The sequence below is a fragment of the Macrobrachium nipponense genome, chromosome 17 (genome assembly GCF_015104395.2).
Source record: "Macrobrachium nipponense isolate FS-2020 chromosome 17, ASM1510439v2, whole genome shotgun sequence".
In the NCBI taxonomy this organism is placed as follows: Eukaryota; Metazoa; Arthropoda; class Malacostraca; order Decapoda; family Palaemonidae; genus Macrobrachium; species Macrobrachium nipponense.
Window position 1 is genome coordinate 71,298,114 of NC_087210.1, and position 25,815 is coordinate 71,323,928.

A 25,815-nucleotide genomic window follows, 5' to 3' on the forward strand; every position below is an offset into this window, starting at 1 on the left:
TCTCATATATATATATATATATATATATATATATATATATATATATATATATATATATATATATATATATATGTATAGTAAATATATATGTATCTAGTTATATTGTTTGCTGTTACACCAGGAATAGGGATCTGTTCATGTGGTGGTATAGCCAAACATTCTCTCTCTCTCTCTCTCTCTCTCTCTCTCTCTCTCTCTCTCTCTCTTCTCTCTCTCTCTCTGCCTTAATGGTGTTTGGTTCTGGCTGATTTCTTACATCTCCCTGTTTGTTGTGGGAAAAATTCAAATTCATTTACAGTGTTTGTGCTGAGGTTTTTTTCCCAGGATATGTAAGTTAAGTTAAGTATATCTTAGTTTAACCAGACCACTGAGCTGATAAACAGCTCTCCTAGGGCTGGCCCGAAGGATTAGATATTTTTATGTGGCTAGGAACCAACTGGTTACGTAGCAACAGGACCTACAGCTTATTGTGGGATCCAAACCACTATTTTGAGAAATTAATTTCTAATCACCAGAAATAGATTCCTCTGATTCCACGTTGGCAGAGCGGGGAATCGAACTTTGATTATACCGAATCGGTAGGCGAGCATGTAACCCACTTGTCCAACAAGGAGCTCCCTGGATATGTAAGAGTCTTGAGAGTCTTGTACTAGGTCTATAATTTTTATTGCCTTAATTAATTTTTCTTTTTCTGGTCTTCTCTAGTGTTCATAGTTATAGTAATTGAATATAGCACCATCCTTGAGAAGCGCTTTGATAGCTTATTAGTTGTCATCCCAATATATGCATGGTGGCATCCATCCACCAGGCATGTAAATTTGTAGGTGGCGTAACTTTTCATCAAATCTATCTTTATGGATGCTGGCTTATTTTACATAATGGGGTGGCTGCTTCTCATATTTTTGTAATAAAAAGTATCACTTAGAATTTCTCACCTTATGCTATGATAGTGACATCTTCTTTATTGTCTTTTTGAAGTTCCTCTCATCTTCCATTTTTGCTCTTTTCATTTGTCACCTTGCCAAAATTTTCCACCAATAGCACTTAATCCTGACCAGTGTCAAATCTTGCCTTCTTATGGTTAGAGAATAACCAGATGGATGAGAATGAGGACTCCCGAGCCCAGCTTATGCTCTCATGTTTGTAATTTAAGTGCTACAGCCATTCAAGATGTAAACTTATAAGTGTTAATCAGGCACATGATACTATTTGTTACCTCATTTACTCTTCTGGATAAATGTGAGGATATGCAATGACTGTCACCAGTGTGATCGAAGTAAGTATATTCTGGAACTGACTCCTAGGTATGAGGATATTTCTTGATATGAGAAGGCTTAAAGGCTGGTAAATGGTTGAATCTCCTCTTTTTCTTTCTTCAGCCTCAGTTTCTTTTTCTTAATCAGCTTTATTATTGTGATAAACAGACATGGTTTGTGCATCTTTTCAGTTCTTAGTTTTGGATAAGTAGAGTGCATGAACCTTACCAAAATAATGTAAATTTTCACTTAATATACTTGAGGTAAGAATAAACATAATACAATTAGAGATTCAACCAAAATCGTTTGCCAAATACCTGTTTATGGCGCAATTAAATGCTAGTGATAACTAGATGAATTGAATATTGTCACTTGTCTTTCAGGGCAGTTATTCCTCTCTAGTAAATAAAGTTAGTATGTAACTTGTGTGAATACAGGATAAAATTTTAAAGCAACTATATGTCTTCAGTGATATTTCACACTCATTTGAAGTATGGCTTCTCTTTCTCTCTCTTTTTTTTATGCCATATGACTTATCTGCCACCGTTGACAGGCACTATGAAATTATTAAAAGAAGTTTCTTGATTGAATTTTTAAGGGATATTAGATTGTTATCCTAAAACAAAAATTAGTGATTCATGGTTTTTTTCCAGGTTCGAAATATAGTTGATGAGAGGGAATATGCTCTGAAAAGGATTCCTCTTCATCAGCAAAAGGATGTTGTTAGAAGGAAGATCATCAAGGAAGTTAAGCTTTTGTCATCATTAAACCATGAAAATGTTGTTCGCTATTACACATCATGGATTGAAAAATTTGTACAGGTAATGGGAGAAATTGTTTTGGTTTATAACTGTACAGTATGTAGAGGTGGTATGTGGTTATGATATTTAAGGTCTGAAGAGATTAAGGCCACTTGTCAATTTCTGTATCGTTAGTGCAGTGCCCCCTTTTTTTACGCATTTCACATTTCCCCGTTTCATTTTGTGGATTTTTGTGGAACATCATTCACTTGTCTGTTGGGGAAATTTCATTAGTTTGCATATTTTTCTTTGGGGTGTATCTCTGAATTTACCATCAATATGATATTGTTATTGTACAATAAAGTTTCATACATACTTACCTGGCAGATATATACGATTGAATGGCCCACCCAGCCTCCCCTCAGGAGACAGGTGGAAGAGAAAATCTGGTTCTAGAAGGTATGGTTCCTATTCCTGCCACCCAGCGGCGGGGCGGTAGATCACCTGACCTACCTACCTGTAGCGTGTGCCGCGAAATTCGAATTTCTATCGGGGACGACGGAGTCTATAGCTAAGTATATATCTGCCAGGTAAGTATGTATGAAACTTTATTGTACAATAACAATATCATTTTCATACATTCAACTTCCCTGTCAGATATATACTTAGCTGATTGGCACCTTTGGCGGAGGGTAAGAGACAGCTAATTACTGATTAGACAGGTAAACATCATACGTTGTAGGTAATAAATAAATAAAACCTTGGTTCCTATGTGTTTAGACGAAGGGTCGACTTCCTAGCTATTGCTAGTAGTCTGCTTCCTCTCAAGAGCCTCAGCGAGGATGTGACCTATGGCTAAGAGTTCTTGTAGATCTGTCAATGGGGTCTTATCCACTTACTCGACAGAATCTAATGGTCATTGGTCAATGGGGTCTTATCCACTTACATGACAATACACCTATGCCAGGGGCATATTAAGGAGCATAAAAGGCAACACCGATCCCGATCACCTGATCCTAACACGAGGGTTTGTGCTTAGTTTGAAAAGAGCTATCCCCAAACTCCTTTCAAACAAACCAAAGAAAAAAAAAACACTATGTTAACAGAAAAATTAACTCACTTAGTTAAGGATCAGTGTCGGCTCCCTATCCCAGCAACATATCCGTAGACACGTAAAACCAAGAGAGAAGGATCTCTCGTAGGTCAACTTGACCTCCTTCGTGCAAAGGGAAGTCAACACAGAGTTGCATCTCCCGTAAGTTACAGCTGATATGTCCTTCACGACATATTGTTATGTAAAGAACAAGAATTCATAAAAGCTCGCACTTCAAGCGCTTTTAATTCTCAGCTGTTTGAAGGAATCATCAAGTTATTCATGAAGTGCTTTAGCGATCACACTTATTTCAAAGAAGACCAGGGCTTCCTTTGAAATGGATCTTTTCTGGATGAAGCCTAGAGCCTGGCTTGCGCCTGGGTGGCGCCTCGCGCCTCGTGTCTGGCTGGCGCCTCGCGCCTGGCTGGAGCCTCGCGCCTGGCTGGCGCCTGCCTGACACTTGGTTGGCGCCTAACTCCTGGAAGGCGCTTTTCGCCTGACTCATGGCTGGCGCCTCGCGCCTGGAAGTAGCTTCGCGCCTGGTTCCAGACTGGCACAATTTGGCGTCCGGCGCCTGGCTGACTCCTCTCCACTTGCTGGAGCTTCGAGCTTGGTAGAGTCTCGAGGATGTCTGGCGATGCCCACATCGGACACTCTTAACTGTCCGATTTGTTCGCCTCTAGCACATCTGTGCTAGGTTGGAGGCCCCCTCTTTCTCTTCATCAGACAATGACAGTGTTCCTTGAAACTGTCTGCCTCTGGCGTTTTTTAAGCCTGTTTTGGCATATGGCACTTGGTTGGCGCTACATTGTCCAAAAGTCCTGACCATCCACAATAGTTTATCAGGAGACTGGAGAAGAGTGGAAGAAGTTCTTCCACTTTGAGCTTTGGCCTCTCCGGCAAGGGGAGGTGATTGTAATCAGCTACATCCAGTAGACGATAGGATATCTAACCGTACGAGAGATAAGAGTCTTCCTCCGAGGAGGGTCCTTCTTGAATACTTCCGTGCTCACGAGATCTCTTCTTACATGTTGAAGGGGTGTCTCGTTGCAGAATCTTCCCTATCCTTGCCCTAAGGAAGGGAAGAAGACTGGAAGTCGAAGGAGACTCCGAGCTGAAATTGGGAGTACTCCTGATTTCTAGCTCTTTATTGTATCCCTCTGAACACCTTCTGGGAAGCATTTCGAGCCGTCATCGCATTCCAAAGACTCTGTAGGCAAACGTTTGAACCATTCTACTGTAGATGAAAACGTAAGTTCCCTGCCTGGACAACGAAACTTCTATCTGAAAACATTGAATCAGGAATAGGGGGTTTTAGTTCTTTTGCCAGACATACTATGCTGGCAAGAACCCATTGCCTAATCTCCATAGAATCTGATGCGAGATTCCAATGCTCAAAAAAAAATTCACTTGTCTTCTTGATCGTTTAGGACCAAGAGAAACAAAGAATTCCCTCATAAAAATTTCTCAAAGAAGTTTGATGAGGAGCAGTTCTATCTTGTCGGAACATAGAATCTGTGGCCACAAAAAAGATCCCATTAGAAGTACATGATATCCTACTCTTGTCATATTGAGGTATCGTATAAGATCCCGAAGATCTTAATCCTCTGCTATCTCCAATCCCTTTATAGAGACAGAGTATAGCCTTTTACTGCGTTCTTTGATAGCAGATATATACAAAGGTGATTCTTCCCTCTGAAAGGGAAGAAAAACCTCTATGTGGTTCACAGAGGTATCGGAAGAGGACAGTTTCCTCATTCCCTCTAGCACGATCTGCAGCAATTCTATATCTTGTCTATGACTATTGTCATTTACCTTGAAAAATCCTCTCATTCATGTCCACTTCTGGTCAGTCTGCATGCAGACAGACTCAGAGTGGAGAGGTTGTTAAGGTCCATTTATAATAGATGCTGATAGAATATTCAGACTGTCTTGGAAAAGACTTCCAAAACATGCTGAGAGAAGAACTTGACCTCTGTGAATCCAACCTCTCTAAGGCCAAAATGAGGCATAAAGTATTATCCTCTCTTTCTTTGATGCCCTTTATCTTAAGTACTGTAAAGAATTTATATTTTAGGGGAAAAAAGACTAAAGTTTATTCCCCTTTCTATAAAATAAAGATGGCGTATATTGCTACCTCTCTTGGTTCGAGGAAAAGGAAGCAGTCTACAGGAAGACTGTTCGTCTTCTACCTTGCTAAGAGATCTATGAAGAAGACTTTTCGCAGGTTCTCACAACTCTTTGCAATAAATGTTAGACATACTTTCACAGTTATTATCGTCGATCGAGAAGGTTCTCACGGACATGCAAAATCTTGCATCGAACCTCTTAAGGATCGTTACATTCCCTGTCCTGTTGGAATTTTTCAAATAGGTTCTCTTTGTTAACGCGAACAGGAGCGAAAAAAGAGATTCTCGATGCTCTTTGCGATATGAGAGAGTCGTGGAATTGGCCTAAGGGATTAAATGGGTAACGAAATCAGGAACGAATCTTGCCGTTACCGAGCGTGCTGTCTGAGAGGCTACTGGACTCTTAGGTAAATAACTCGCTAAAACGAGAAAATATCTTGGATGGTGCTCTTGGCTCATTGCGCCAGGCTGGCGCTTTCTTCTAATTCTCTTTATGTTATGTGCCAGAACATCTGTGCCTTTATGGTACCCGACATCCTTTCACATGTTAATTCCGTTCTTAGTAGGAAAAAACTCATATATACATAGTATAGTCCATTCAGGGAAACCATTTCTGCCACGAAGAGAATGTTTCCCATCCCACTCATCCATCTTCTCTTGAGCAATATCCGATTCTAAAACACGAAAATCAAATCAGGAGGAACCGTAAACGTATGTTTACATTCCAAACGATAGAGAAAATCTGGTTCTAGAAGGTATGGTTCCTATTCCTGCCACCCAGCGGTGGGGCGGTAGATCACCTGACCTACCTACCTGTAGCGTGTGCTGCGAAATTCGAATTTCTATCGGGGACGACGGAGTCTATAGCTAAGTATATATCTGACAGGGAAGTTGAATGTATGAAATCACTTTTTTATGTAGAGTAACACTGCATATTCACTAATTACTGTATTTTTTTATTAAAATATATGTATACTGAGAGAGAGAGAGAGAGAGAGAGAGAGAGAGAGAGAGAGAGAGAGAGAGAGAGAGAGAGAGAGAGAGAGAGAGAGAGAATATTTTAATAAATTTATGGGAGGTGATGACTAACCACTTTTGTATGATAGCTAAATAATTTAGCAATAATAAGTACAAATTTTCAAATACTAAAAAAGATTTAATAAGATTACATAATAATACTAGTATAATAGTAATAATCCTGAAAATGTACTGGTGTTTTCATCAGCTTTCTAATAAATAAAATGCATAAATGGAATACAGTACTGACAAGCTCTGGAATAAGACTAGCAGAGGTTAACCTCAGAAGAGGGATCCTTCAGGGCAACTCACTGTCCCCACTACTCTTCATGGTAGCCATAATTCCCATGGCAAAAGTACTGCAGAAGATGGATGCTGGTTACTAACTCAAGAATGGAAGCAACAGAATTAACCATCTGATGTTCATGGATGACATCAAGCTGTATGGTAAGAGCATCAAGGAAATAGATAGTACTCCAATCCAGGCTGTAAGGATCGTATCTGGGGACATCAGGATGGAGTTTGGAATAGAAAAATGTGACTTGGTCAACATACAAAAAGGCAAAGTGACAAGGACTGAGGGAATAAAGCTAGATGATGGGAATAGCATCAAACGCATAGATGAGACAGGATACAAATATCTGGGAATAATAGAAGGAGAGGATATAAAACAGCCGATAACGAAGCAGTAGGAATAGGCCTGAAGCACATCTACTGCAAGTTGCATCTGTCTCAGAGGAAGCGTGAACACGGGAATCCTGGAAGGCCATGAAAAATACGTTGATGCTCATGGGAGACTTCTGAGGCTGTATAGGAGACTATATGAAACAGGGTGGTTGAAGAAAGACTATTGCTCTGTCTCTTGACTCGCTTCCACCTTAACCCTCTTACGCCGATTGGACGTATTAAACGTCGAGTCAGAATGTCTCCCGTATGCCGATTGGACGTATCATACGTCGGCTCAAAAAAGTTTTTTTAAAAATTCGCGGAAAAATACTTATAGGCCTACCAGCCTAAAACTTTTGTATCACGCGCCTTGGGGGATGCTGGGAGTTCATGGATCAAGGCGTTGTTTTGTTAACAATCGCTACGCAGGCGCGCAAGCGCGAATTTCTTTCTTATCGCACTAAAAAGTATCAGTGACACATCTCGGAAATTATTTCGTCACTTTGACATAATTTTTGCACCATTTTAAATTATCCTTTACATGAAGTATTATATATGAAAATGTGCGCAATTTCATGAAAAATACAACTAAAAAATACTCATGATTGTAGCTTTTATCAGTTTTGACATATTTTCATATAAATAACGATAAGTGCAAAAATTTCAACCTTCGGTCAACTTTGACTCTACAGAAATGGTCGAGAAACGTAATTGTAAGCTAAAATTCTTATATTATAGTAATATTCAATCATTTGCCTTCATTTTGCAACAAATTGAACATCTCTAGCACAATATTTCGATTTATGGTGAATTTATGAAAAAACCTTTTCCTCACGTTTGTGCGATAACTCTTCCGATAAATTTTTTCGTGCGATTGTCCTAATGTTTGCACCCTTTTAAATTTGCCGTTACATAAAGTTTTATATATGGAAATGTGCGCAATTTCATGCACAATACAACAAAAAACAAATCATGGTTGTAGCTTTTTATCAGTTTCAAAATATTTTCATATAAATAACGTTAAGTGCAAAAATTTCAACTTTCGGTCAACTTTGACTCTACCGAAATGGTCGGAAAACGCAATTGTAAGCTAAAACTCTTATTTCTAGTAATATTCAATCATTTACCTTCATTTTGCAACGACTTGGAAGTCTCTAGCACAATATTTCAATTTATGGTGAATTTATGAAAAAAAAAAAAAAAAAACATTTTCCTTACGTTCGCGCGGTAACTCTTCCGAAAAAATCAGAATTTTTTTGTGCGATTGTCGAAATGTTTGCACCATTTAAAATTAGCTGTTACATAAAGTTTTATATATAAAAAAGGTGCGCAATTTCATGTAGAATACAACTAAAAAAGATTGAAGGTTGTAGCTTTTCTCTTTTTTCAAAATATTTGCATATAAATCACGATAAATAGAAAAAAAACCACGTTCGGTCAAATTTGACTCTACCGAAATAGTTGAAAAACGCAATTGTAAGCTAAAACTCTTATGGCCTAGTAATATTCCGTCATTTTTCTTTATTTTGAAACAAATTTGAAGTCTCTAAAACAATATTGTGATTTATGGTGAATTTTTGAAAAATATATTTACCTTCACTCCGCGCGCCGATTCGCGGCCGCAAGTCTCCGAAATACGTACATCGCATTATCCTAATATTTGCTCCTTTTCATATTAGCCTTTTTATAGAGTTTCATATATCAAAATGTGCGCAAATTTATGAAGAATACAATAAAAAATAAGTGAAGGTTGTAGCTCTTTCCATCCCCGAAATATGTGCATATAAAAACATATACATATATAAAATTTCGACATTCGGTCAAATTTAACTCGTCCGAAATGGTCGAAATCTGCAATTCTAATCTAAAACTCTTACAGTATCATAATATTCAATCATTTGTCTTAATTTTAAAATAAATTGGAAGTCTCTAGAACAATATTTAGAATTACGGTGAATTTTTGAAAATAACATTTTTTTACGTCCGCGCGTTACGAATTCGTACATCATTTTGTGATAATATTTTTCCGGTGTTGCTTTTATTGCAAAAGGATTGCAATTTAGTGTACAATACAACGAAAAAAAAAATTAACCCGTTAGCTTTGACCGTTTTTTGCACAGCGTGATTTGAATACAATTATCTATGATTTTTTTTTCGCTACCATATATCGCATTATTTACATATGATAATGATATTATTTTTCATTTCTGATGATTACATACTAAACTTCAGGCAATGAAAAAAAAAATGAGCCAAAAATGAACTCTTAATCTTTAAAACTAAGCGCGCTGTGATTTTTTGAAAAAAATATTTTTTCCGCTTCCGCGCTCACTCCAAACCGGCGCCGGCATACAGGAGAGGTTTTGATTTTTAGGGCTTCGGCGTAAGAGGGTTATCGGATGCCCGATGCCACAGATTCCTTGCATTTACAATCTTTGATAGCTTTTAACCGGTTTCCGGCTAGTGCCAGAAGATTTATCCAACTGTTAAGACCAAAGGTTGGTTTGTTAGCTATGGAAAATACAACCTAATTTAAATTTTGTAATTTTTTCATCATAAACGTATTTGTGCGAAATCATGAAAACACGTACCAACATGACATAACAAAGCTAGCATTCTGTTAGGAGCTATGTATACATGTCCCGTTGATCTAAACTACCCATGTATTTTAGATATGCTCTATACAGTAGTACTATCCTAAAATACGTACCTGTACAGTAAGTATAATATGAAAATCATCTTACAACTCAGGAAAATATGCATGAAATGTATGCCCAGTACATTAAAGTGTGAGCAGAATGATGCACAAAGTTAAGTAGGCCAAAGAAAACGTGCACGTCTAAATAATAGTGGATAGTACTTAAGAGCAACAGTTGTATGCTGGAACTTAATTTTACAATGTGACTTTGAAATGACATTGGGGTGTTTTGGGATGATAGTTTTGAGGTATATTTTTGCTTGAACTCAAGTTTAGCGATGAATTGTTAAAATTGGTAGATATAAGTGTTTTAGGGGTTTATATTGCCTACATAAGTGTAGTAGTAGTAGGAGAGTACTGCAATGTAAGGTTATGGGCATTTTGGAATGATGAATTGGGGTGTGTTTTCGTTTGAAATGATATCAAATTGCTTTAATGTGATAATTTAAGGTGTACATTTGTTTGAACTGTCAAATTAAGTTAGTGAAATGATATGTTATGCAGTTATAAAATTTTATTTAACGGGTTCAAGGTATGTATTGGGCACTTATAAGCAATTTTAGAAGGGATTTTTGAATTTCCACAGATTTTTCATTTCTGCGGTAGGTTCTGGAACTTATTTCTACGTAAAAATGGGGAGCACTGTACATTATATTTAAAATTTTGAGGCTTGTACAGTAATTCTCTTTATGGTTTTCTTGCCTCATGGTTTTTAATATTAATTTTTTTATTTTCTCTTTTTCATTTTAATTGTTTAACACTATTCTGCTGAATCATTTTATATCTTTATGAAGAATTATTTTGGTAGAGATATTAATTATAGATCTGGTTTTAATGTAGTGGCCCTAATAGTACTGAATATTAGTTGACTCTGAAGATTAAAGTCTCTTTCACTGATTAATGACATAGAAAATAATTCTGAATTTTAAAAAGGAGTCAGAATATGAGAGCATTTTTGTTTTCAAAGTGTCATGTTATATTAATTCTTGTTTTGAGTCAGATCCAATTTTCTTTTCATAAATCTCACAGGCTAAAGATGAGGATGAAGTAACTATTCTAGAAGAACAGCCTCAGGTGTCACAATCTCAAGTGGTTGATGATGATAATACACCTATTATTCAAGTGAATTTGAGTGGTTGATTGCTTTTTGTAGTAATTTTGCTTTTAGTCCATGCTTTGTTTTAATTGAGACTTGTTCTTACAAGTTGATAATGCTGTCACTTTTGCTACTGCCATTTACATAAAGGTTATGGACCAAGAGTTGAGTTGTTTCTTTAATGAGGAAAAGGGTACATATAATTTGTGTGCAGTACTGTCTGGCTTTTGTCTTGCTTATTAACATTGTTCGTTTTTCTTGTAGGTCTGATTATTGGTGTGTATGCCAATAGTAATCAGAGCTAAATCAGATCTATATTCTTTCTTTTGGTATATGGTACTTAAATCCTTGTGATTTTACTCTACAATATACTGTACAGTATTTGGTTCTTTTACCTCTCGTTCAGTTGGATGCACTATTCATGTTCTTCAAAATATTTCTTGGGGGAGGCAGGAGTATTAAGGTGGCAAGGTAGTAAAGAGATTGTCAAGATCTAACAGAAGGATAGACATGCAAGAATTCAGGGCTACGATGAACAAAACAGCTCACATGGCTTACCCATTTGGTCAGATTAAGATATGGATGGATGTGGCTTGCTTTAGATTTAAGAGAGAGCAAACTATGTGTGTTAGAAGGGAAAAATATTTAATCTATGATCACTGGTTTAATGCTAAAAACGCCCATACTCTCCCTGGTGCCAAAGATCCTCCAATCCTCATGCACTGGTTGTTCATGTAGATGAAGATCTTAATTCAGCGTTAATGGCAGAGTGGTGACCCAATTGGATTTTGTACTGGCTGTGTTGTGGATTCTCCAGATTTATTAGTAACTTATTATTACAAGAAATGGCAAGAGGAGCTTGCAAAGAACAAGGAAGATTGCATCATCATATAAAGAAATGAAGAGGTTCAAAAAGAAGTTGTAACTGATTGATAAATGAAAAGTGAGACATTATTTATATCACCTCTTAGCTTAACCCAATACAAATAACTCCCTATTGTCAGACAGTTAAGATCCAACTACCAAGGACATCAGCCACAGAGAATAGGCAGACAGACAGAGTTTATTCATCACCTAGGTTATATTACTATGAACAGAAGTAATTTTTTAAAGAAATGTCAGAATCTGAGTCAGTACTTAAAAATCCAGTAAAGTACGTAGTCACCCAGCTGACTGTTCATGGTCCCTCAGAAGAAGGATGGTGTTCTTGTGAATGGGCAACTCTGTACTTTGGTTACCAGGAGCTTCACCAAGATACATAGCACTGTCAAGGAGGAAATGGAGAGGCTCCTATACATGAATAGGAGGCAAACCAGCATACCCAGCGATGAGAATGATAAAGGCATTCTCTTTGTCAGTCAGTCTGAAGGATAAAATTGGAGGGCCAAGTGACAATGTACATTTGTTAAAAGCCACAGCTGGTATAAAGATTTCTAGCTTGAATGACACTCGTCTCTTGTGGATGTCTAATGTTCACATGACATTCATTGCCTGAGATTACAAGACATCACTATTAGCTCTGGGGTTGAGAATTGTATCACCTTTTTGTTACTTTTCAATACAGAAGATCTGAAGCTGATGTCATTTTTGGTATGTCTATCTTCATCAAGGAAATAGCTTCTTATAATCTGGAATAGTACTTCTTTGGGGAAGTTAGCAAGTGTGGGTATGGGGTGAGATACAGTGTTGCCCAACAATTTTCATTTGTTACAACCTGTTCTTGCTACTCAGGCAGATGGGAACTCATGAAGCATACACCCATGGATTTTTGTTTTTAACTTGGGCAATATAAGGAAAGGTGAGAGCATTGCCCATTCACATAATAATTTTCAATTGGCTGTTGTGACATTGATTCTCACTTAGATGATATGACAGCTGAATAACTTGGAATTCCATTGTGTCCTTCTAAATTGCCTCATGGCATTAGTGAGAGTGGTAGGTGTGCAATTTATGTGAACACAAAAATGTTTAAAATATAGTAAGGTGTGTTTCCTTGATATAAGTAATTATTGTTATTACTTTATCCATCTGATTGGTTTACATGCAATGGTTGCAGACCTCTACACAGCTTATCAGATAGAACAACTCAAATCTTGGTTTTTTGCTTTTTATGCTAGTAAAAGTGATTGGCATGTATGTTTTAAAATGTTTGGCCATGATTAAATTTTAAACAGAATAACATTTTGAGTGAAGTTTCTTACTTTCATTTTAGCTTTGATTTATTTTGTTTGTTGTTTGTGCATGTCATCTTAAACAATATTATGACAAAAGAACTTTATTTATAAATATTAGTAAATAGTGGTATATAGTTTTTAGCTCTTGAAGTCCAAGGAGAGTGATTAAACTTCAGTCCAAATAAAAAAGGCAATTCCATGTTGAGAAAGAAAAACTGTTATAAATTAGGCATAAAGTTTGAGGGTAGCCAAAGTAAGTTGTAACATTTCTTAGTCATGAAAAAAAACTTTGGTTTTACCTTTTATTCAAGAAAACCATAATCATCAATTGGGATTTATAACAAAGCCTGCCATCTTTTTTGTGACTGGAAGAGGAGGGCTGGTGGTATGGTGACCTGAGCTGAGAGCAGCATGAGTAGATGATGATAATGGGGAGGCAGCAGTTCCCCCCCAAGCTACGGTTTCAGGGAAGATTAACTTGTCCTCCAATGCCTGGACCATTTCCTCTAAGAAAAGGGTTACGGAATTTGTTGGGAGGAAATGTTTTCTATATGACAGATGAATCTCCTCTCTTGAGGCCAGTACCTTTCACACTTTTTATTTCAGTGAGATGCCAGGAAAGGAATAAAAGGGCATCTTTTCTTCTCTTTATGGTGGAAGTCACTAAATGGCTAAGAATATGGTATTTGCAGCTCCATACTGTGTATCCGTATTGCATAGAAACAGGAATTGAATACTAAGTCTTGGAGCATGGATATGGTTCCAAAAAGATTGTATTATATGTAGTTGCTTTGTTCAGTTTGAAAAAGCTTGATATGTGGAATTTAGTGGGACAAAACTGCAAAAACATTGCATGCAGGAATGGGAAGGGTTAATGCATATAGTGTCTAGTGTCAGGAACACTGGGGATGGGTGAAAGTTGTTAGTTCAGGGATTGTATTTTTAAGGTTGAGTATTATAGGAGTAAACTTGTACTACTAAGGAGCAATGTTATTTATGGACCAAGAATGGAATAAAATAAAAGCAAAAAAGAACCTTTTTGCCAAAGACTTAGCTTTGGCCTTTCAGGTTTTGGAGATCATGAAAGGATGGAGGTAGGAAAGAGAGTAGCTGGAATTGTTCTTTGCCGTGGAGCTCCTGGACTAAAGAGAATGAAGAGATTTATGTAAATTATTTAGAAAGAGAATTCAATCTTTTCAAAGAACCTTGATAAGGATATATGCAAAGAAGAAAAATTGGATAAAGAAATTTATAAATGAAAGACAGAGAAGCATGCATTTGGGACCTAAGAAACAATGAAAAAACTTATACTACCACCAACAGTGTATTGCACAAGGGTATTTGATGAATAGCTCATGTGACTCAGTCCATGAATGCAAAGAATGTAGAACAACACATGAATTTAAACATATCGTAGTGATTCTCCAGTTTTCAACCAACATTGTATTGGAAACGAATCCTTTGAAGAATTTCTGTCAAAGTCTTCACTGTTTTCAGTTTATCCAATTATTGAAAATTTAAGGAGTTCCAGTGTATGTTATAAGACTGAATGTCTTCATTGAGAACAGATGCTTTGAACCAGGCCTTTGAGGCTTAAAAATATTAAGTCAGTGGTCTAGTAAACTGTTTAGTTAGTAACATTGGACATGACCCAATATAGGTTGTAACCAATCATATTTGGAAACTAATATACCTACGTGGTAATAATAATAATTAATATTTTTAAGAAATGACCAAGAACACTTGGTCATTTCTTCATGCTCACAGTAATGGTGTGAAGGATTTTTCTTAATGAAGAACATAACATTTTTAGAACATGTAAATCATTTGTTTACCTTTCATTAGAGTAGATCCAAGAAAAGCCATTAATATTTATTTAAACAAATTTTACTGCACTGGTGCACAGTGGAATAGCTGCTATTTATAATGGGTTTGGCTGGTAACACTTGAGCAGTAGAAGTTCTGTATTGTAGTTTGATTGTTGTAGCAATAGATTTAGCATATATAGAATAGGTATTGTTTGTGGGTGTTTTATACAGAAATTTGGGTATCGTGATTATAATGAATTCTGAAAAGATTTGCTTATTTTAGATCATACTGGTTGATAGGTACCACTACTTTAATTAGAAGAATGGACTTTGGTTTTGTTTGGACTTCACTGGTATAGTATCCTAACATTTCTTTTGTTTATAGTTTTTGCTTTTAGCATTGTTACAGTTGATATTTCGTATACTTGTGAATACAAGGTACAAAATATTGCTTTACTATATTCACTTCACTGGTGATGTTGGATTACCCTAGTTACAGAGTTTTGATTCTCTTATTTATCGGGATGACTAGAAAGTAAGTCAGCCCCTTAGTTGAACCACTTCCCTTTCTTTCCGCTGTCATCTTTATATTCTCTTTGCACAAGGGCAGTGTCTGTATGTTGCATCATTGTATATTGAGAGTAATGTTATCCTATCACTTCATTATTCTGCTTATACTTTTGAGTTACTAGTGTATTATTTCCCAGTTACTTCACCATCATAACATACAGTGGCTGTGTGCTTAGTTAATATGGGGCTGTAAACCATTGTTTTACAATAGCCCTATATCTTGTGGTCCATGCACTAGCTCATGTTAGTTCCTCGTTGGACGAGTGGTTTTTGCATTCGGCTACCAATCCGGTGGTCCAAAGTTCGATTCTCGGCTCGGCCACGAGGAATCAGAGGAATTTATTTCTGGTGATAGAAATTCATTTCTCGAAATAATGTGGTTCGGATCCCACAATAAACTGTAGGACCCATTACTAGTAATCAGTTGCTTCCTAGCCATGTAAAAATATCTGATCCTTCGGGCCAGGCCTAGGAGAGCTGTTAATCAGCTCAGTTGTCTGATAAAACTAAGATATAGTTAACTAGCACATGTTCTTTACAGCAAATTGTTTATTGGCCTTTTCACTTAATTTAATAATTTCATACAATCAACTTACCTGTCAGATATATACATAGCTAAGACTCCGTCGTCCCCGACAGAAATTCAAATTTCGCGGCACACGCTGCAGGTAGGTCAGGTGATCTACCGTCCTGCCCTGGGTGGCAGGATTAGGAACCATTCCCGTTTTCTATTCATATTTTTTCTGTCGCTTGGAATGTAAACAACGTTTGCAGTTCCTCCTGACTTGATTTTTGGATTTCATCGCCATCGATCTTCTGGGCTATCTTTTGCAGGGAAGTACTGGATCTTTGGTTCGGCATACGCATATTAATTTGTTTTAATAACTTTGGCTTCGAAAATTTCGAAGAATTGTTTACGTGTAACTACCAACTTTTCGGTAGACACTCACATAGTTTGCAAGAAGGAAAATTTTAATATTTATTCATAATAACGTGTAGTAAATGTTAGATTGATTGAGCTAACTTCCTTCTTGAGGAAGTCAGGAATAGAATTAGTTACGCTTCCTTTTATTTAAGTTTTTGTTTTTATAGCTCTCGTACTAACGAGCAGTTAGAGCATTAACAATACTAGTAGTGTTGTATCCTCATCTCCTTCTTACTTCACAGAATCTTCAAATTCATATTGCAATTTGAAGACAAAGGAATGTAGCTCAAAATACGAGCTATTGAAAGGTAAGAAGTGATTTTAGTGTTAGTGCAGTGGAGGGTGCGTTCTGATCGGCTCTGTTTCGCTCCCAGGCCTAGAACCTCTTCCAAGCTCACTACCCAGAGGAGAAGGAAGTCGAAAGCCTTACGGAGGTTATGGAGAATCCCCACCCGATCAGGCGTCCCCTCGGCAGGATCTGTAGAACGTCCCAGACTGCCAAGTTCGCCATTGGAAAGGCGTCCTAATTAGTAGAGGGTGCGTCCGATCGGCTCTGTCTCGCTCTCAGGCCTAGACCTCTTCCAGCTCACAAGCCCAGAGGAGAAGGAAAGTCGAAAGCCTTACGGAGGTTATGGAGAATCCCCACCGATCGGGCGTTCCTCGGCAGGATCTGTAAAACGTCCCAGACTGCAGGGATAGCCATTGGAAAGGCATCCTTTAAAAAGTGCGTCTCTTCTTCCGTTTCTTCATCGTACATCCGAAAAGACAAAGAATGTACATGTTTGGAGTTCGGACGATCTGGCTCGTTCTTTGAAAACTAAGAGAACACTGAACGAGAGGCTGAGAGCCAGCCAGCAAGCTAGCGCGAGCCACGTTCCAACAGCCAGCAGCGAGCCGCACTCCAACAGACTAGCGCGAGCCGCGTTCCAACAGACTAGCGCGAGCCTCGTTCATACAGATAAACGCGAGCCGCGTTCCAGCAACTGAGCGCGAGCCGCGTTCCAGAACTTTTTTCTTGGCGCAAGGCGCCTTCAAAGAGAAAACAGACGGCTAGACTGAGGAGCCTTATAGTAGAGTGGCAATCAGAAGGATGCTTCCATTGAACGTTTACTGGCAAGAGGCTCGTATAACAAGACTAGAGGCGCTCGGATCTATCAGGGCGCACGGGACCTTCCACACAAGCGGAACGTTCCAGGAGCGAGTCTCCTTTCTAGCGTGCGGAACATTCCAGGCGCGCGGAACTATCCAGACGCCAGGTGCTAGGCACGAGGATCCAGACGCCAGGCGTCAGAATATTCCAAAATCTTCATTTGAGAGAGTGGTCAGTCGCGAGACTCCTCTTTGAGTTTTTTTAACTTGAGCAACTTTCCCCTGGCAAATGTGCAAGATGTCGCACAGGCGGCCTTTGCTTTTGTCAGAAGGATTCTGATACTAAGAGAAACCCCTTTTCATTATTCAGAAGACTCCTGTGTTAGGCAGTTCCTCTCAATGCGGACTCTCTCCTTCATCCATGCTCTTCCCTCGTTTTGAGGAGGCAAGAGCTTTGGTGAGTTTTTCTTCTTAAATAAGAATCTCATCGACGTTTGGGTATGATGGCGGATAGGAAATATCTACTTCCTTCCGTAAACCCTAGTGATGAACAGGAATTCTGTCTCTTCCGCGATTTATGAGGAAATCACGAAGATTTAAAGAGTTCCTGGATTAACTTCCTTCCTTAAGGATATATATTTACTCTTTCTATCGTTCTATTAACGAAAAGAACGAAGATAGTAGAAGGTAGTAGAGTTTCTGCTGTATGAGAATACGATACGGTCAGATCATAAACACATACCGTAGTTACTTCTTTTCTGTGCAACTCAATTACCAGTATCCTTCTACGACTTTCCTAGGAAGGACTACGCTTAAAGGGATTGTTAAGACAACACCTACTTAGCTTCTAGATTTATCGAAGTCTTGTTTCGCTTAAATATGCTTTAATAAGAACTTCCTGAAGTTCGATAATAATTTTATAAAATTCCTTTATTAAATGGAGTAGCTGGCAACTCTGGAAGAGTAAGGCCAGACGGCTAACGGGGACTGCTTTCGCTGAGAGCCTGAGAGTGAGACCAACGCAGTACCTTGTAGGTGTCAGTCATGAGCGGTCGGGTTTATCTCTCTCTCCTGCGGGATGGAATAACTATCCGTATCTCTCCCCTACAATCGCGGTCTTAACCTCGGATTGAGGGGATAGTTAAGCTAACATAAATAAAATATTGTATGCCTTTTGCTAAGAAGCTTTCAATAAGAGAGATAGTACAACCTTTCAATGCTGGTTACCGTAGGTAACATTATTAAAGGATTCTATCGCAGCAGAACATTATATTATATAATGCTCTCAGGCTTACGAAAGCATAGCTTATTAGAGTACCTGCTCAGAAGAAGATGGATGAGTCGGATGGGAAACATTCTCTTTGTGGCAGAACTTGTTTCCCTGAATGGACTATACTACGTATACAAAGCTTTTTCCTACTAAGAACGGAATTAACATGTGAAAGGATGTCGGGTACCATAAAGGCACAGGTGTTCTGGCACATAACCTAAAAAGAATTAGAAGGAAGCGCCAGCCTGGCACAATGTGCCAGAAGTGCCAACCTGGCGCAATGCTCCAGAAGTGCCAGCCGAAGCGCCAGCCTGGCGCAGTGAGCCAAGAGCACCATCCAAGATTTTCTCGTTTTAGCGAGTTATTAACCTAAGAGTCCAGTAGCCTCTCGGACAGCAGGCTCGGTAACGGCAAGATTCGTTCCTGATTTCGTTACCCATTTAATCAGTTAGGCCAATTCCACGACTCTCATATTGCAAAGAGCATCGAGAATCTCTTTTTTCGCTCCTATTCGCGTTAACAAAGAGAACCTTCTCGATCGACGATAATAACTGTTAACATGTTTAACATTTATTGGAAAGAGTTGTGAGAACCTGCGGAAAGTCTTCTTCATAGATCTCTTAGTAAGGTAGAAGACGAACAGGCTTCCTATAGACTGCTTCCTTTTCCTCGAACCAAGAGAGGTAGCAATATACGCCATCTTTATTTTTTTTTAGAAAGGGGAATAAACTTTAGTCTTTTTTCCCCTAAATACAATTTATTTGCAGAATTTAAGATAAAGGGCGTCAAAGAAAGAGAAGATAATATTTTATGCCTCATTTTGGCCTTAGAGAGGTTGGATTCACAGAGGTCACGTTCTTCTCACAGCAAGTTTTGGAAGTCTTTTCCAAGACAGTCTGAATATTCTATCAGCATCTATTATAAATGGACCTTGACAACCTCTCCACTCTGAGTCTGTCTGCGTGCAGACTGACCAGAAGTGGACATGAATGAGAGGATTTTTCAAGGTAAATGACAATAGTCATGGACAAGATATAGAATTGCTGCAGATTGTGCTAGAGGGAATGAGGAAACTGTCCTCTTCCGATACCTCTGTGAACCACATAGCGGTTTTTTCTTCCCATTCAGAGGGAAGAATCACCTTTATATATCTGCTATCAAAGAACGCAGTAAAAGGCTATACTCTGTCTCTATAAAGGGATTGGAGATAGCAGAGGATTAAGATCTTCGGGATCTTATACGATACCTCAATATGACAAGAGTAGGATATCATGTACTTCTAATGGGATCTTTTTTGTGGCCACAGATTCTATGTTCCGACAAGATGGAACTGCTCCTCATCAAACTTCTTTGAGAAATTTTTATGAGGGAATTCTTTGTTTCTCTTGGTCCCAAACGATCAAGAAGACAAGTGAATTTTTTTTTAAGCATTGGAATCTCGCATCAGATTCTATGGAGATTAGGCAATGGGTTCTTGCCAGCATAGTATGTCTGGCAAAAGAACTAAAACCCCTTATTCCTGATTCAATGTTTTCAGATAGAGGTTTCGTTGTCCAGGCAGGGTACTTACGTTTTCATCTACAGTAGAATGGTTAAAACGTTTGCCTACAGAGTCTTTGGAATGCGATGACGGCTTGAAATGTTTCCCAGAAGGTGTTCAGAGGGATACAATAAGGAGCTAGAAATCAGGAGTACTCCCAATTTCAGCTCGGAGTCTCCTTCGACTTCCAAGCTTCTTCCCTTCCTTCGGACAAGGATAGGGAAGATTCTACAACGAGAAGCCCCTTCAACAGGTAAGAAGATATCTCGTGAGCAAGGGAAGTACTCAAGAAGGATGCTCCTCGGAGGAAGACTCTTATCTCTCATACTGTTAGATATCCTATCGTATACTGGATGTAGCTAACTACAATCACCTCCCCTTGCCGGAGAGGCCAAAGCTCATAGTGGAAGAATTTCTTCCACCCTTCTCCAGTCTTGTGATTTACTATTGTGGATGTTCAGGACTTTCGGACAATGTAGCGCCAACCAGGAGCCTTATGCTAAAACAGGCGTAAAAAAACGCCAGAGGCAGACAGCCCCAAGAACACTGTCATTGTCTGATGAGGAGAAAGACCGGGTCTACAACTTGACACAGCATGCGCTAGATGCTAACATATAGGACAAATAAGAGTGTCCGATGTGGACATTGCCAGACATCCTCGAGACTCTACCAAGCTCGAAGCTCCGGCAAGTGGGGAGGAGCCAACCAGGCGCGAGGCGCCAGGCAGGCGTGAGGTGCCAGGCAGGAGCGAGGCGCCAGGCAGGCGCGAGGTACCAGTCAGCCGCGAAGCTCCAGGCAGGCGCGAGGCGCCAGGCAGGCACAAAGCGCCAACCTGGTGCGAGGTGCCAGCCAGGCGCGAGCAGCCAGGCGCGAGCAGCCAGGCTCTAGGCGCGAATCTCCAGCTAAGGCGCGAGGCGTCAACCAGATGCGAGGCGCCAGTCAAGCGAAAGGTACCAGACAAGCGCTAGGCGACAACCAAGAGCGAAGCACCAGCCAGGCGCGAGGTTCCTGCCAGGCTTCAGGCTTCAGTCGGGAGAGATCCATTTCAAGAAAGCCCTGGTCTTCTTTGAAACATGGAGATCTCCTAAGCACTTCATAAGTGACTTGATTCCTTCAAACAGCTGAGAATTAAGAGCGCAGGAAGTGCGCGCTTTTGCAAATTCTTGTACTTTACATAACAATATGTCATATAAGACATATTAGCTGTGTTGTACGGTAGAGGCAACTCTGTGTTGACTTCTCATTACACAAAGGATGTCAATTAACCTACGAAGAATCCCTTCTCTTTTGGTTTATACGTTTCTGCGGATTCTAGTTACTGGGATAAGGAGCCGACACTGATCCTTAACTTTGAGTTAAAGTTTTTTAACTTAGTGAAATTATTGGGGTTTTTGAAAGGAGTGTGGGGATAACTCTTTTCAATTTGAGCGCGAACCCTCATGTTAGGATCAGGTGATCGGGATCGGTTGTTGCGCTCCTTCATAAGGGTGTATTCGTCATAGAAGTGGTCCAGTACCCCATTGACAAAGTCCTTTCAGGCTCTGCCGAGTAAGCGGTTCAGACCCCATCGGCAGACCCACAAGAACCTTCGCCATAGATCCCACATACTGCTTAAAGTCTTGAGGTGATGCAGACTACCGGGGCAACAGCCGACGAAGTCTACCACCTATCAGATAGGAACCAAGGTTTATTTATACCTACAACATATGTTGTTTACCTGTCTATTCCATGTTAGCTGTCTCTTACCCTCCACCAAAGGGTGTCAATCAGCTATGCATATATCTGACAGGTAAGTTGATTGTATGAAAATGATATTGTTATAATACAATAAAGTTTCATACATACTTACCTGGCAGATATATACGATTAATGGCCCACCCAGCCTCCCCGCGGAGACAGGTGGAAGAGAAAAAATATGAATAGAAAACGGGAATGGTTCCTAATCCTGCCACCCAGGGCAGGACGGTAGATCACCTGACCTACCTGCAGCGTGTGCCGCGAAATTTGAATTTCTGTCGGGGACGACGGAGTCTTAGCTATGTATATATCTGCCAGGTAAGTATGTATGAAACTTTATTGTATTATAACAATATCATTTTTCAGTTGATTTCTGGAATGAATGAATTTTGTATTTGTGTTAATTTTCACGTACTTCACTAGGGTAAATATTAGTTTATTCTACTGTACTCTCATTTATATGAGGTTTATGGTTTAAGTTACAGACTCCACACTACTCATGAATGAGTTAGTACATTCCAGACGGCCGTTCGTATCTTGAATTGTTCGTAAGTTGGTTTTTTATACTATGTAGGGCATAATTTTTGTTGATTTTGAAATTCTTGAGTTAACATGAGAGTCAGTATTTTCACTACATTTATTTTAGGTCATGCAGTATCATAAATAATTACACTGTATGCTAGAAAGGTAAAAAGAAGAAAATGAAATGAGGAATCATGAGACATTCAAAATTTATTATAGTATTTTTTCCATGCTTTGACAGTAATGAACCTGGAGAGAATTTTACAGGAGCAGCACCTGAAATTGGAAGTTTACAAACTCAACAATGCACACTGCCAACTATTGACAAAAATACATACTATATAATTTCTATGGGGGAGAGGGAATATAGAAAAGGAGAATTCGTCAAAGAATGAGGTAAATCGGGAAGATAGAGATATGCAAGAAAGTTTTACGGGTATGAACGAATATCCTTGTGATTGTGAGAAGAATACATGGTAATTAATCACAAGAATACTCGTGATAATCAGGGAATAGGTTAAAGGAACAGGTTCTTCTGTTCTTTGCACAATTCTTACTAGAAGAATAGGTGTGCAGAGCAAAATCTGAACTTGTGATGCCATCTGTTTGTATTTATGAATGTTAGTGAATAGGGCAGTGACTTTAATTGTGGTAAGCTTAGTTATTAGTTCTGAAAGCACTTGAAAATATATTTGTAAGGTTTATTGTTACTGAGGGAAATAACTTTATTCATATTTTTAGGATGAAAATGGGGAAAATACTGAAGTGGATGGGATCTCTGTTATTGCTAAAGATACTTCACCAACAGACACAGAAAACACAAGCAATTCGCAAGTTACGCCAAGCACAGACAAGTTTTCTTCTGATTCAAAAAGTGACCAAAAAGGTAAGGGTATTTGTGTTATTTTTCTGCACAGAGGTTTTGTAATAAATAGGATTTGTTCCGACACGGCATACAAACCTTCGGTCCTTTTACAATAGGAAGGTACTAGCGGCAGCTGGATAGGTCGTAAGCTTTCGAACAAGGGGTTCGGTAGTTAACTGCTTGTCCGACAGGCGCGCGCGCGCGACTGGGAGGTAAACAAATCACTTTTGCTTTCGGCCTGCTGGCGTGTGGACGTGTATCATCGCTCTCTGCCCGCTTCATCGTCGTTGCTTTCGCATGGTTGTGTTTTTCTTTTTCTATTTATCTAGTGAAACTGAATTGTAAGTACAATCATTTCATATTTATTTCCATTGAATTCAATTGTGAATTAAAGGATCTTGGTTTCTATCCACGCCCGTCCGTTTACCAGCCGAGTGCCGGGAACTGAAGGAGGCGTAAGTGCGGGAATTCATTTTCCAGAAATGATCCTCGTATTGGTGTATGCTCGGTGCCGAGGGCGGGAGAGCCTGGCTCGCTCCGAGCGTAATATTTTGGTTGGAAATGTGTAGATGAAAATCGTAAGTAAGTGCTCTTTTCATTTATATTTTTTTGACCTGTATGCTCGTTGCCGAGCGAATGCGCTCGACACGAAAACTTATTCTGTATGGAAGTGGAATCGCAAGTACAGTATTCTTTTTCATTTTCATATATTTATTTTGATTGTAGCAATACTCTTTTTGGATCAGTTTCCGAGCTTACCCGGAAATTGATCCTTTCCCCTTTTTATTTGAATGAAGTGAAATCGCAAGTGCAGTTCTTTTTCATTTTCATATTTTATTGAGATTGCATTGTTTACTTGGATCAATGTTTCCACTATTTCCCGGGAATTGATCCTTCCCCTTTTTATTTGTATGAAGTGAAATCGCAAGCGCAGTATTCTTTTTCATTTTCATATATATTTTGATTGCATCAAATTCATTATGGATCAAGGTTTCCATTCATAATCGGAAGGATCCTTTTACCCTTGCGCTCGGTACCGAGGCGCAAATGCGCTCGATCCGAGCCCTTATTCATTGTGAAGTGAATCGTAATGCAGATTCTTTTTCATTTTATTCCTTTTATTATTGATTGCATCAATATTTATTTGGTTCAAGTTCCGCTCAGTCAGGGAATTGATCCTTATGCCCTTGCATTCGGGCCGAGGGCACGATTGCTCTCGGGCTCTTATATTAGGTTGGGTACATGGGTGCTGTGCGGGGGGGGTGGGTGGGGAACGAGAACCCCCCCCCCCGCCTCAGCTCCCACAGATGGCCCTTCCCCTTGGGGGGGGGGGGGGGGGAGGTTATCGGTGTTCTTCTCTCCGCCCGATCCGTCCGAGGTTCGCGAGCGCTGGGGGAGGGCGCTCGGTACCCGATGTACAATTGTATTCGGGGTCTTCCACTAGTTCGGAGAGGGCTCACCCCCCCGCGCGAAGGGGACTTCCCCCCACTAATCGCTACTACTGTTATTTCCGCAGGTGCTACTTGCCACGAGGGTGGACCTTGGTGAGGTATGGGCGTCCTTCCATTTGCAGGGCGTGCTAGTGCCAGGGGCTGCGGTTCTATGTCTGGGCCTACTGCGGTCACCCATGGAGTGGTGACCACGCTCCAGGTGACGACGTCCCTCCTCACCTGGTGTACTCGCCTCACGTGGTAACAGTCTTGCCTACAGCCCGCTGTGAAGTGCGTTCGCCGTACCGAGAGGGGGGCGTGCCGCCGCCGCTCGTGGTTGCTGCGCTGCAGCGACCACACTTCCGCTGCCCTAGAGCTCGCCCCTGGACCTGCCGCCGGTACCAGGATGTTGCTGGCTGCTGCTCCACTTCCTGTGTTTCCGGTGCTGCCTGCCGTACCTGCCGATTCTGGGCTGGCTGTCCATGCAGTTGCTGCGCTGGCTGTCCCTGCCGTTGCTGCGCTGGCTGTCCCTGCCGTTGCTGCGCTGGCTGTCCTACCGATGCTGTGCTGGCTGTGCCTGCTGTTCCTGAGATGCCCATACCTGCTGACGTCGTCCCTGTTCGTGGTGGTACTACCCCAGACTATGGTCTGTCTGTATCAGGTGCATCCGGGCCCTGTGGCTTCGGCAATACAGCATCCCCGGCTCCGCCCTGGATGGCAGATCTTACGTCTGTCCTGAGGAAGCTGACGGAATAAGAGGAGGAGGAAGGTGTCGTCGTCGTCGTCTTCATCTTCTTCATCGTCGTCGGCTGCCGCCTCTTCCCCTTCGACTTCTAAGGCTTCACAGCCGAGGAAGAAGAAGGTTGCCTCCTCCCTCCTAAGAAGTCTCCCTCGGAGCTTCTCGGGACCTGTCTCACCTCGGTGGGATGGGGGGTTCCTTCCGCTGGTCCTCCTGCTCCTTCGGGAGCGGGGCCCGTCTCTTCTTCCGCAAGGAAGAAGACTACGGGGACCAGAGGAGTTACCGTCTACACCGGTACTTCCTCGCCTGGTTTTCAGTGGCGGGTTCTGCCACTGCATCAGGGTCCGTCTCGGCCTCTCGTTCGCGGGAGGTACCGAGTGTACGGTCGCCTACCAGCGACCGTGCAGCCAGGAACCAGACCTCTGAGTCCGCTCAGCGTCAGGTTCACGGC

At 40.3% G+C, this 25,815-nt stretch overlaps 1 protein-coding gene across 1 annotated transcript in view; it reads left to right on the forward strand.

Moving 5' to 3' along the window:
• The window catches only part of LOC135195948 (eIF-2-alpha kinase GCN2-like), a 153,288-nt gene that overhangs the window by 19,171 nt on the left and 108,302 nt on the right, over positions 1-25,815 (forward strand). The window contains exons 9-10 of the mRNA XM_064222451.1: positions 1,910-2,077; positions 23,072-23,216. Of these exons, the coding sequence (XP_064078521.1) occupies positions 1,910-2,077; positions 23,072-23,216 (313 nt within the window). The remainder of the gene's footprint in view (positions 1-1,909; positions 2,078-23,071; positions 23,217-25,815) is intronic.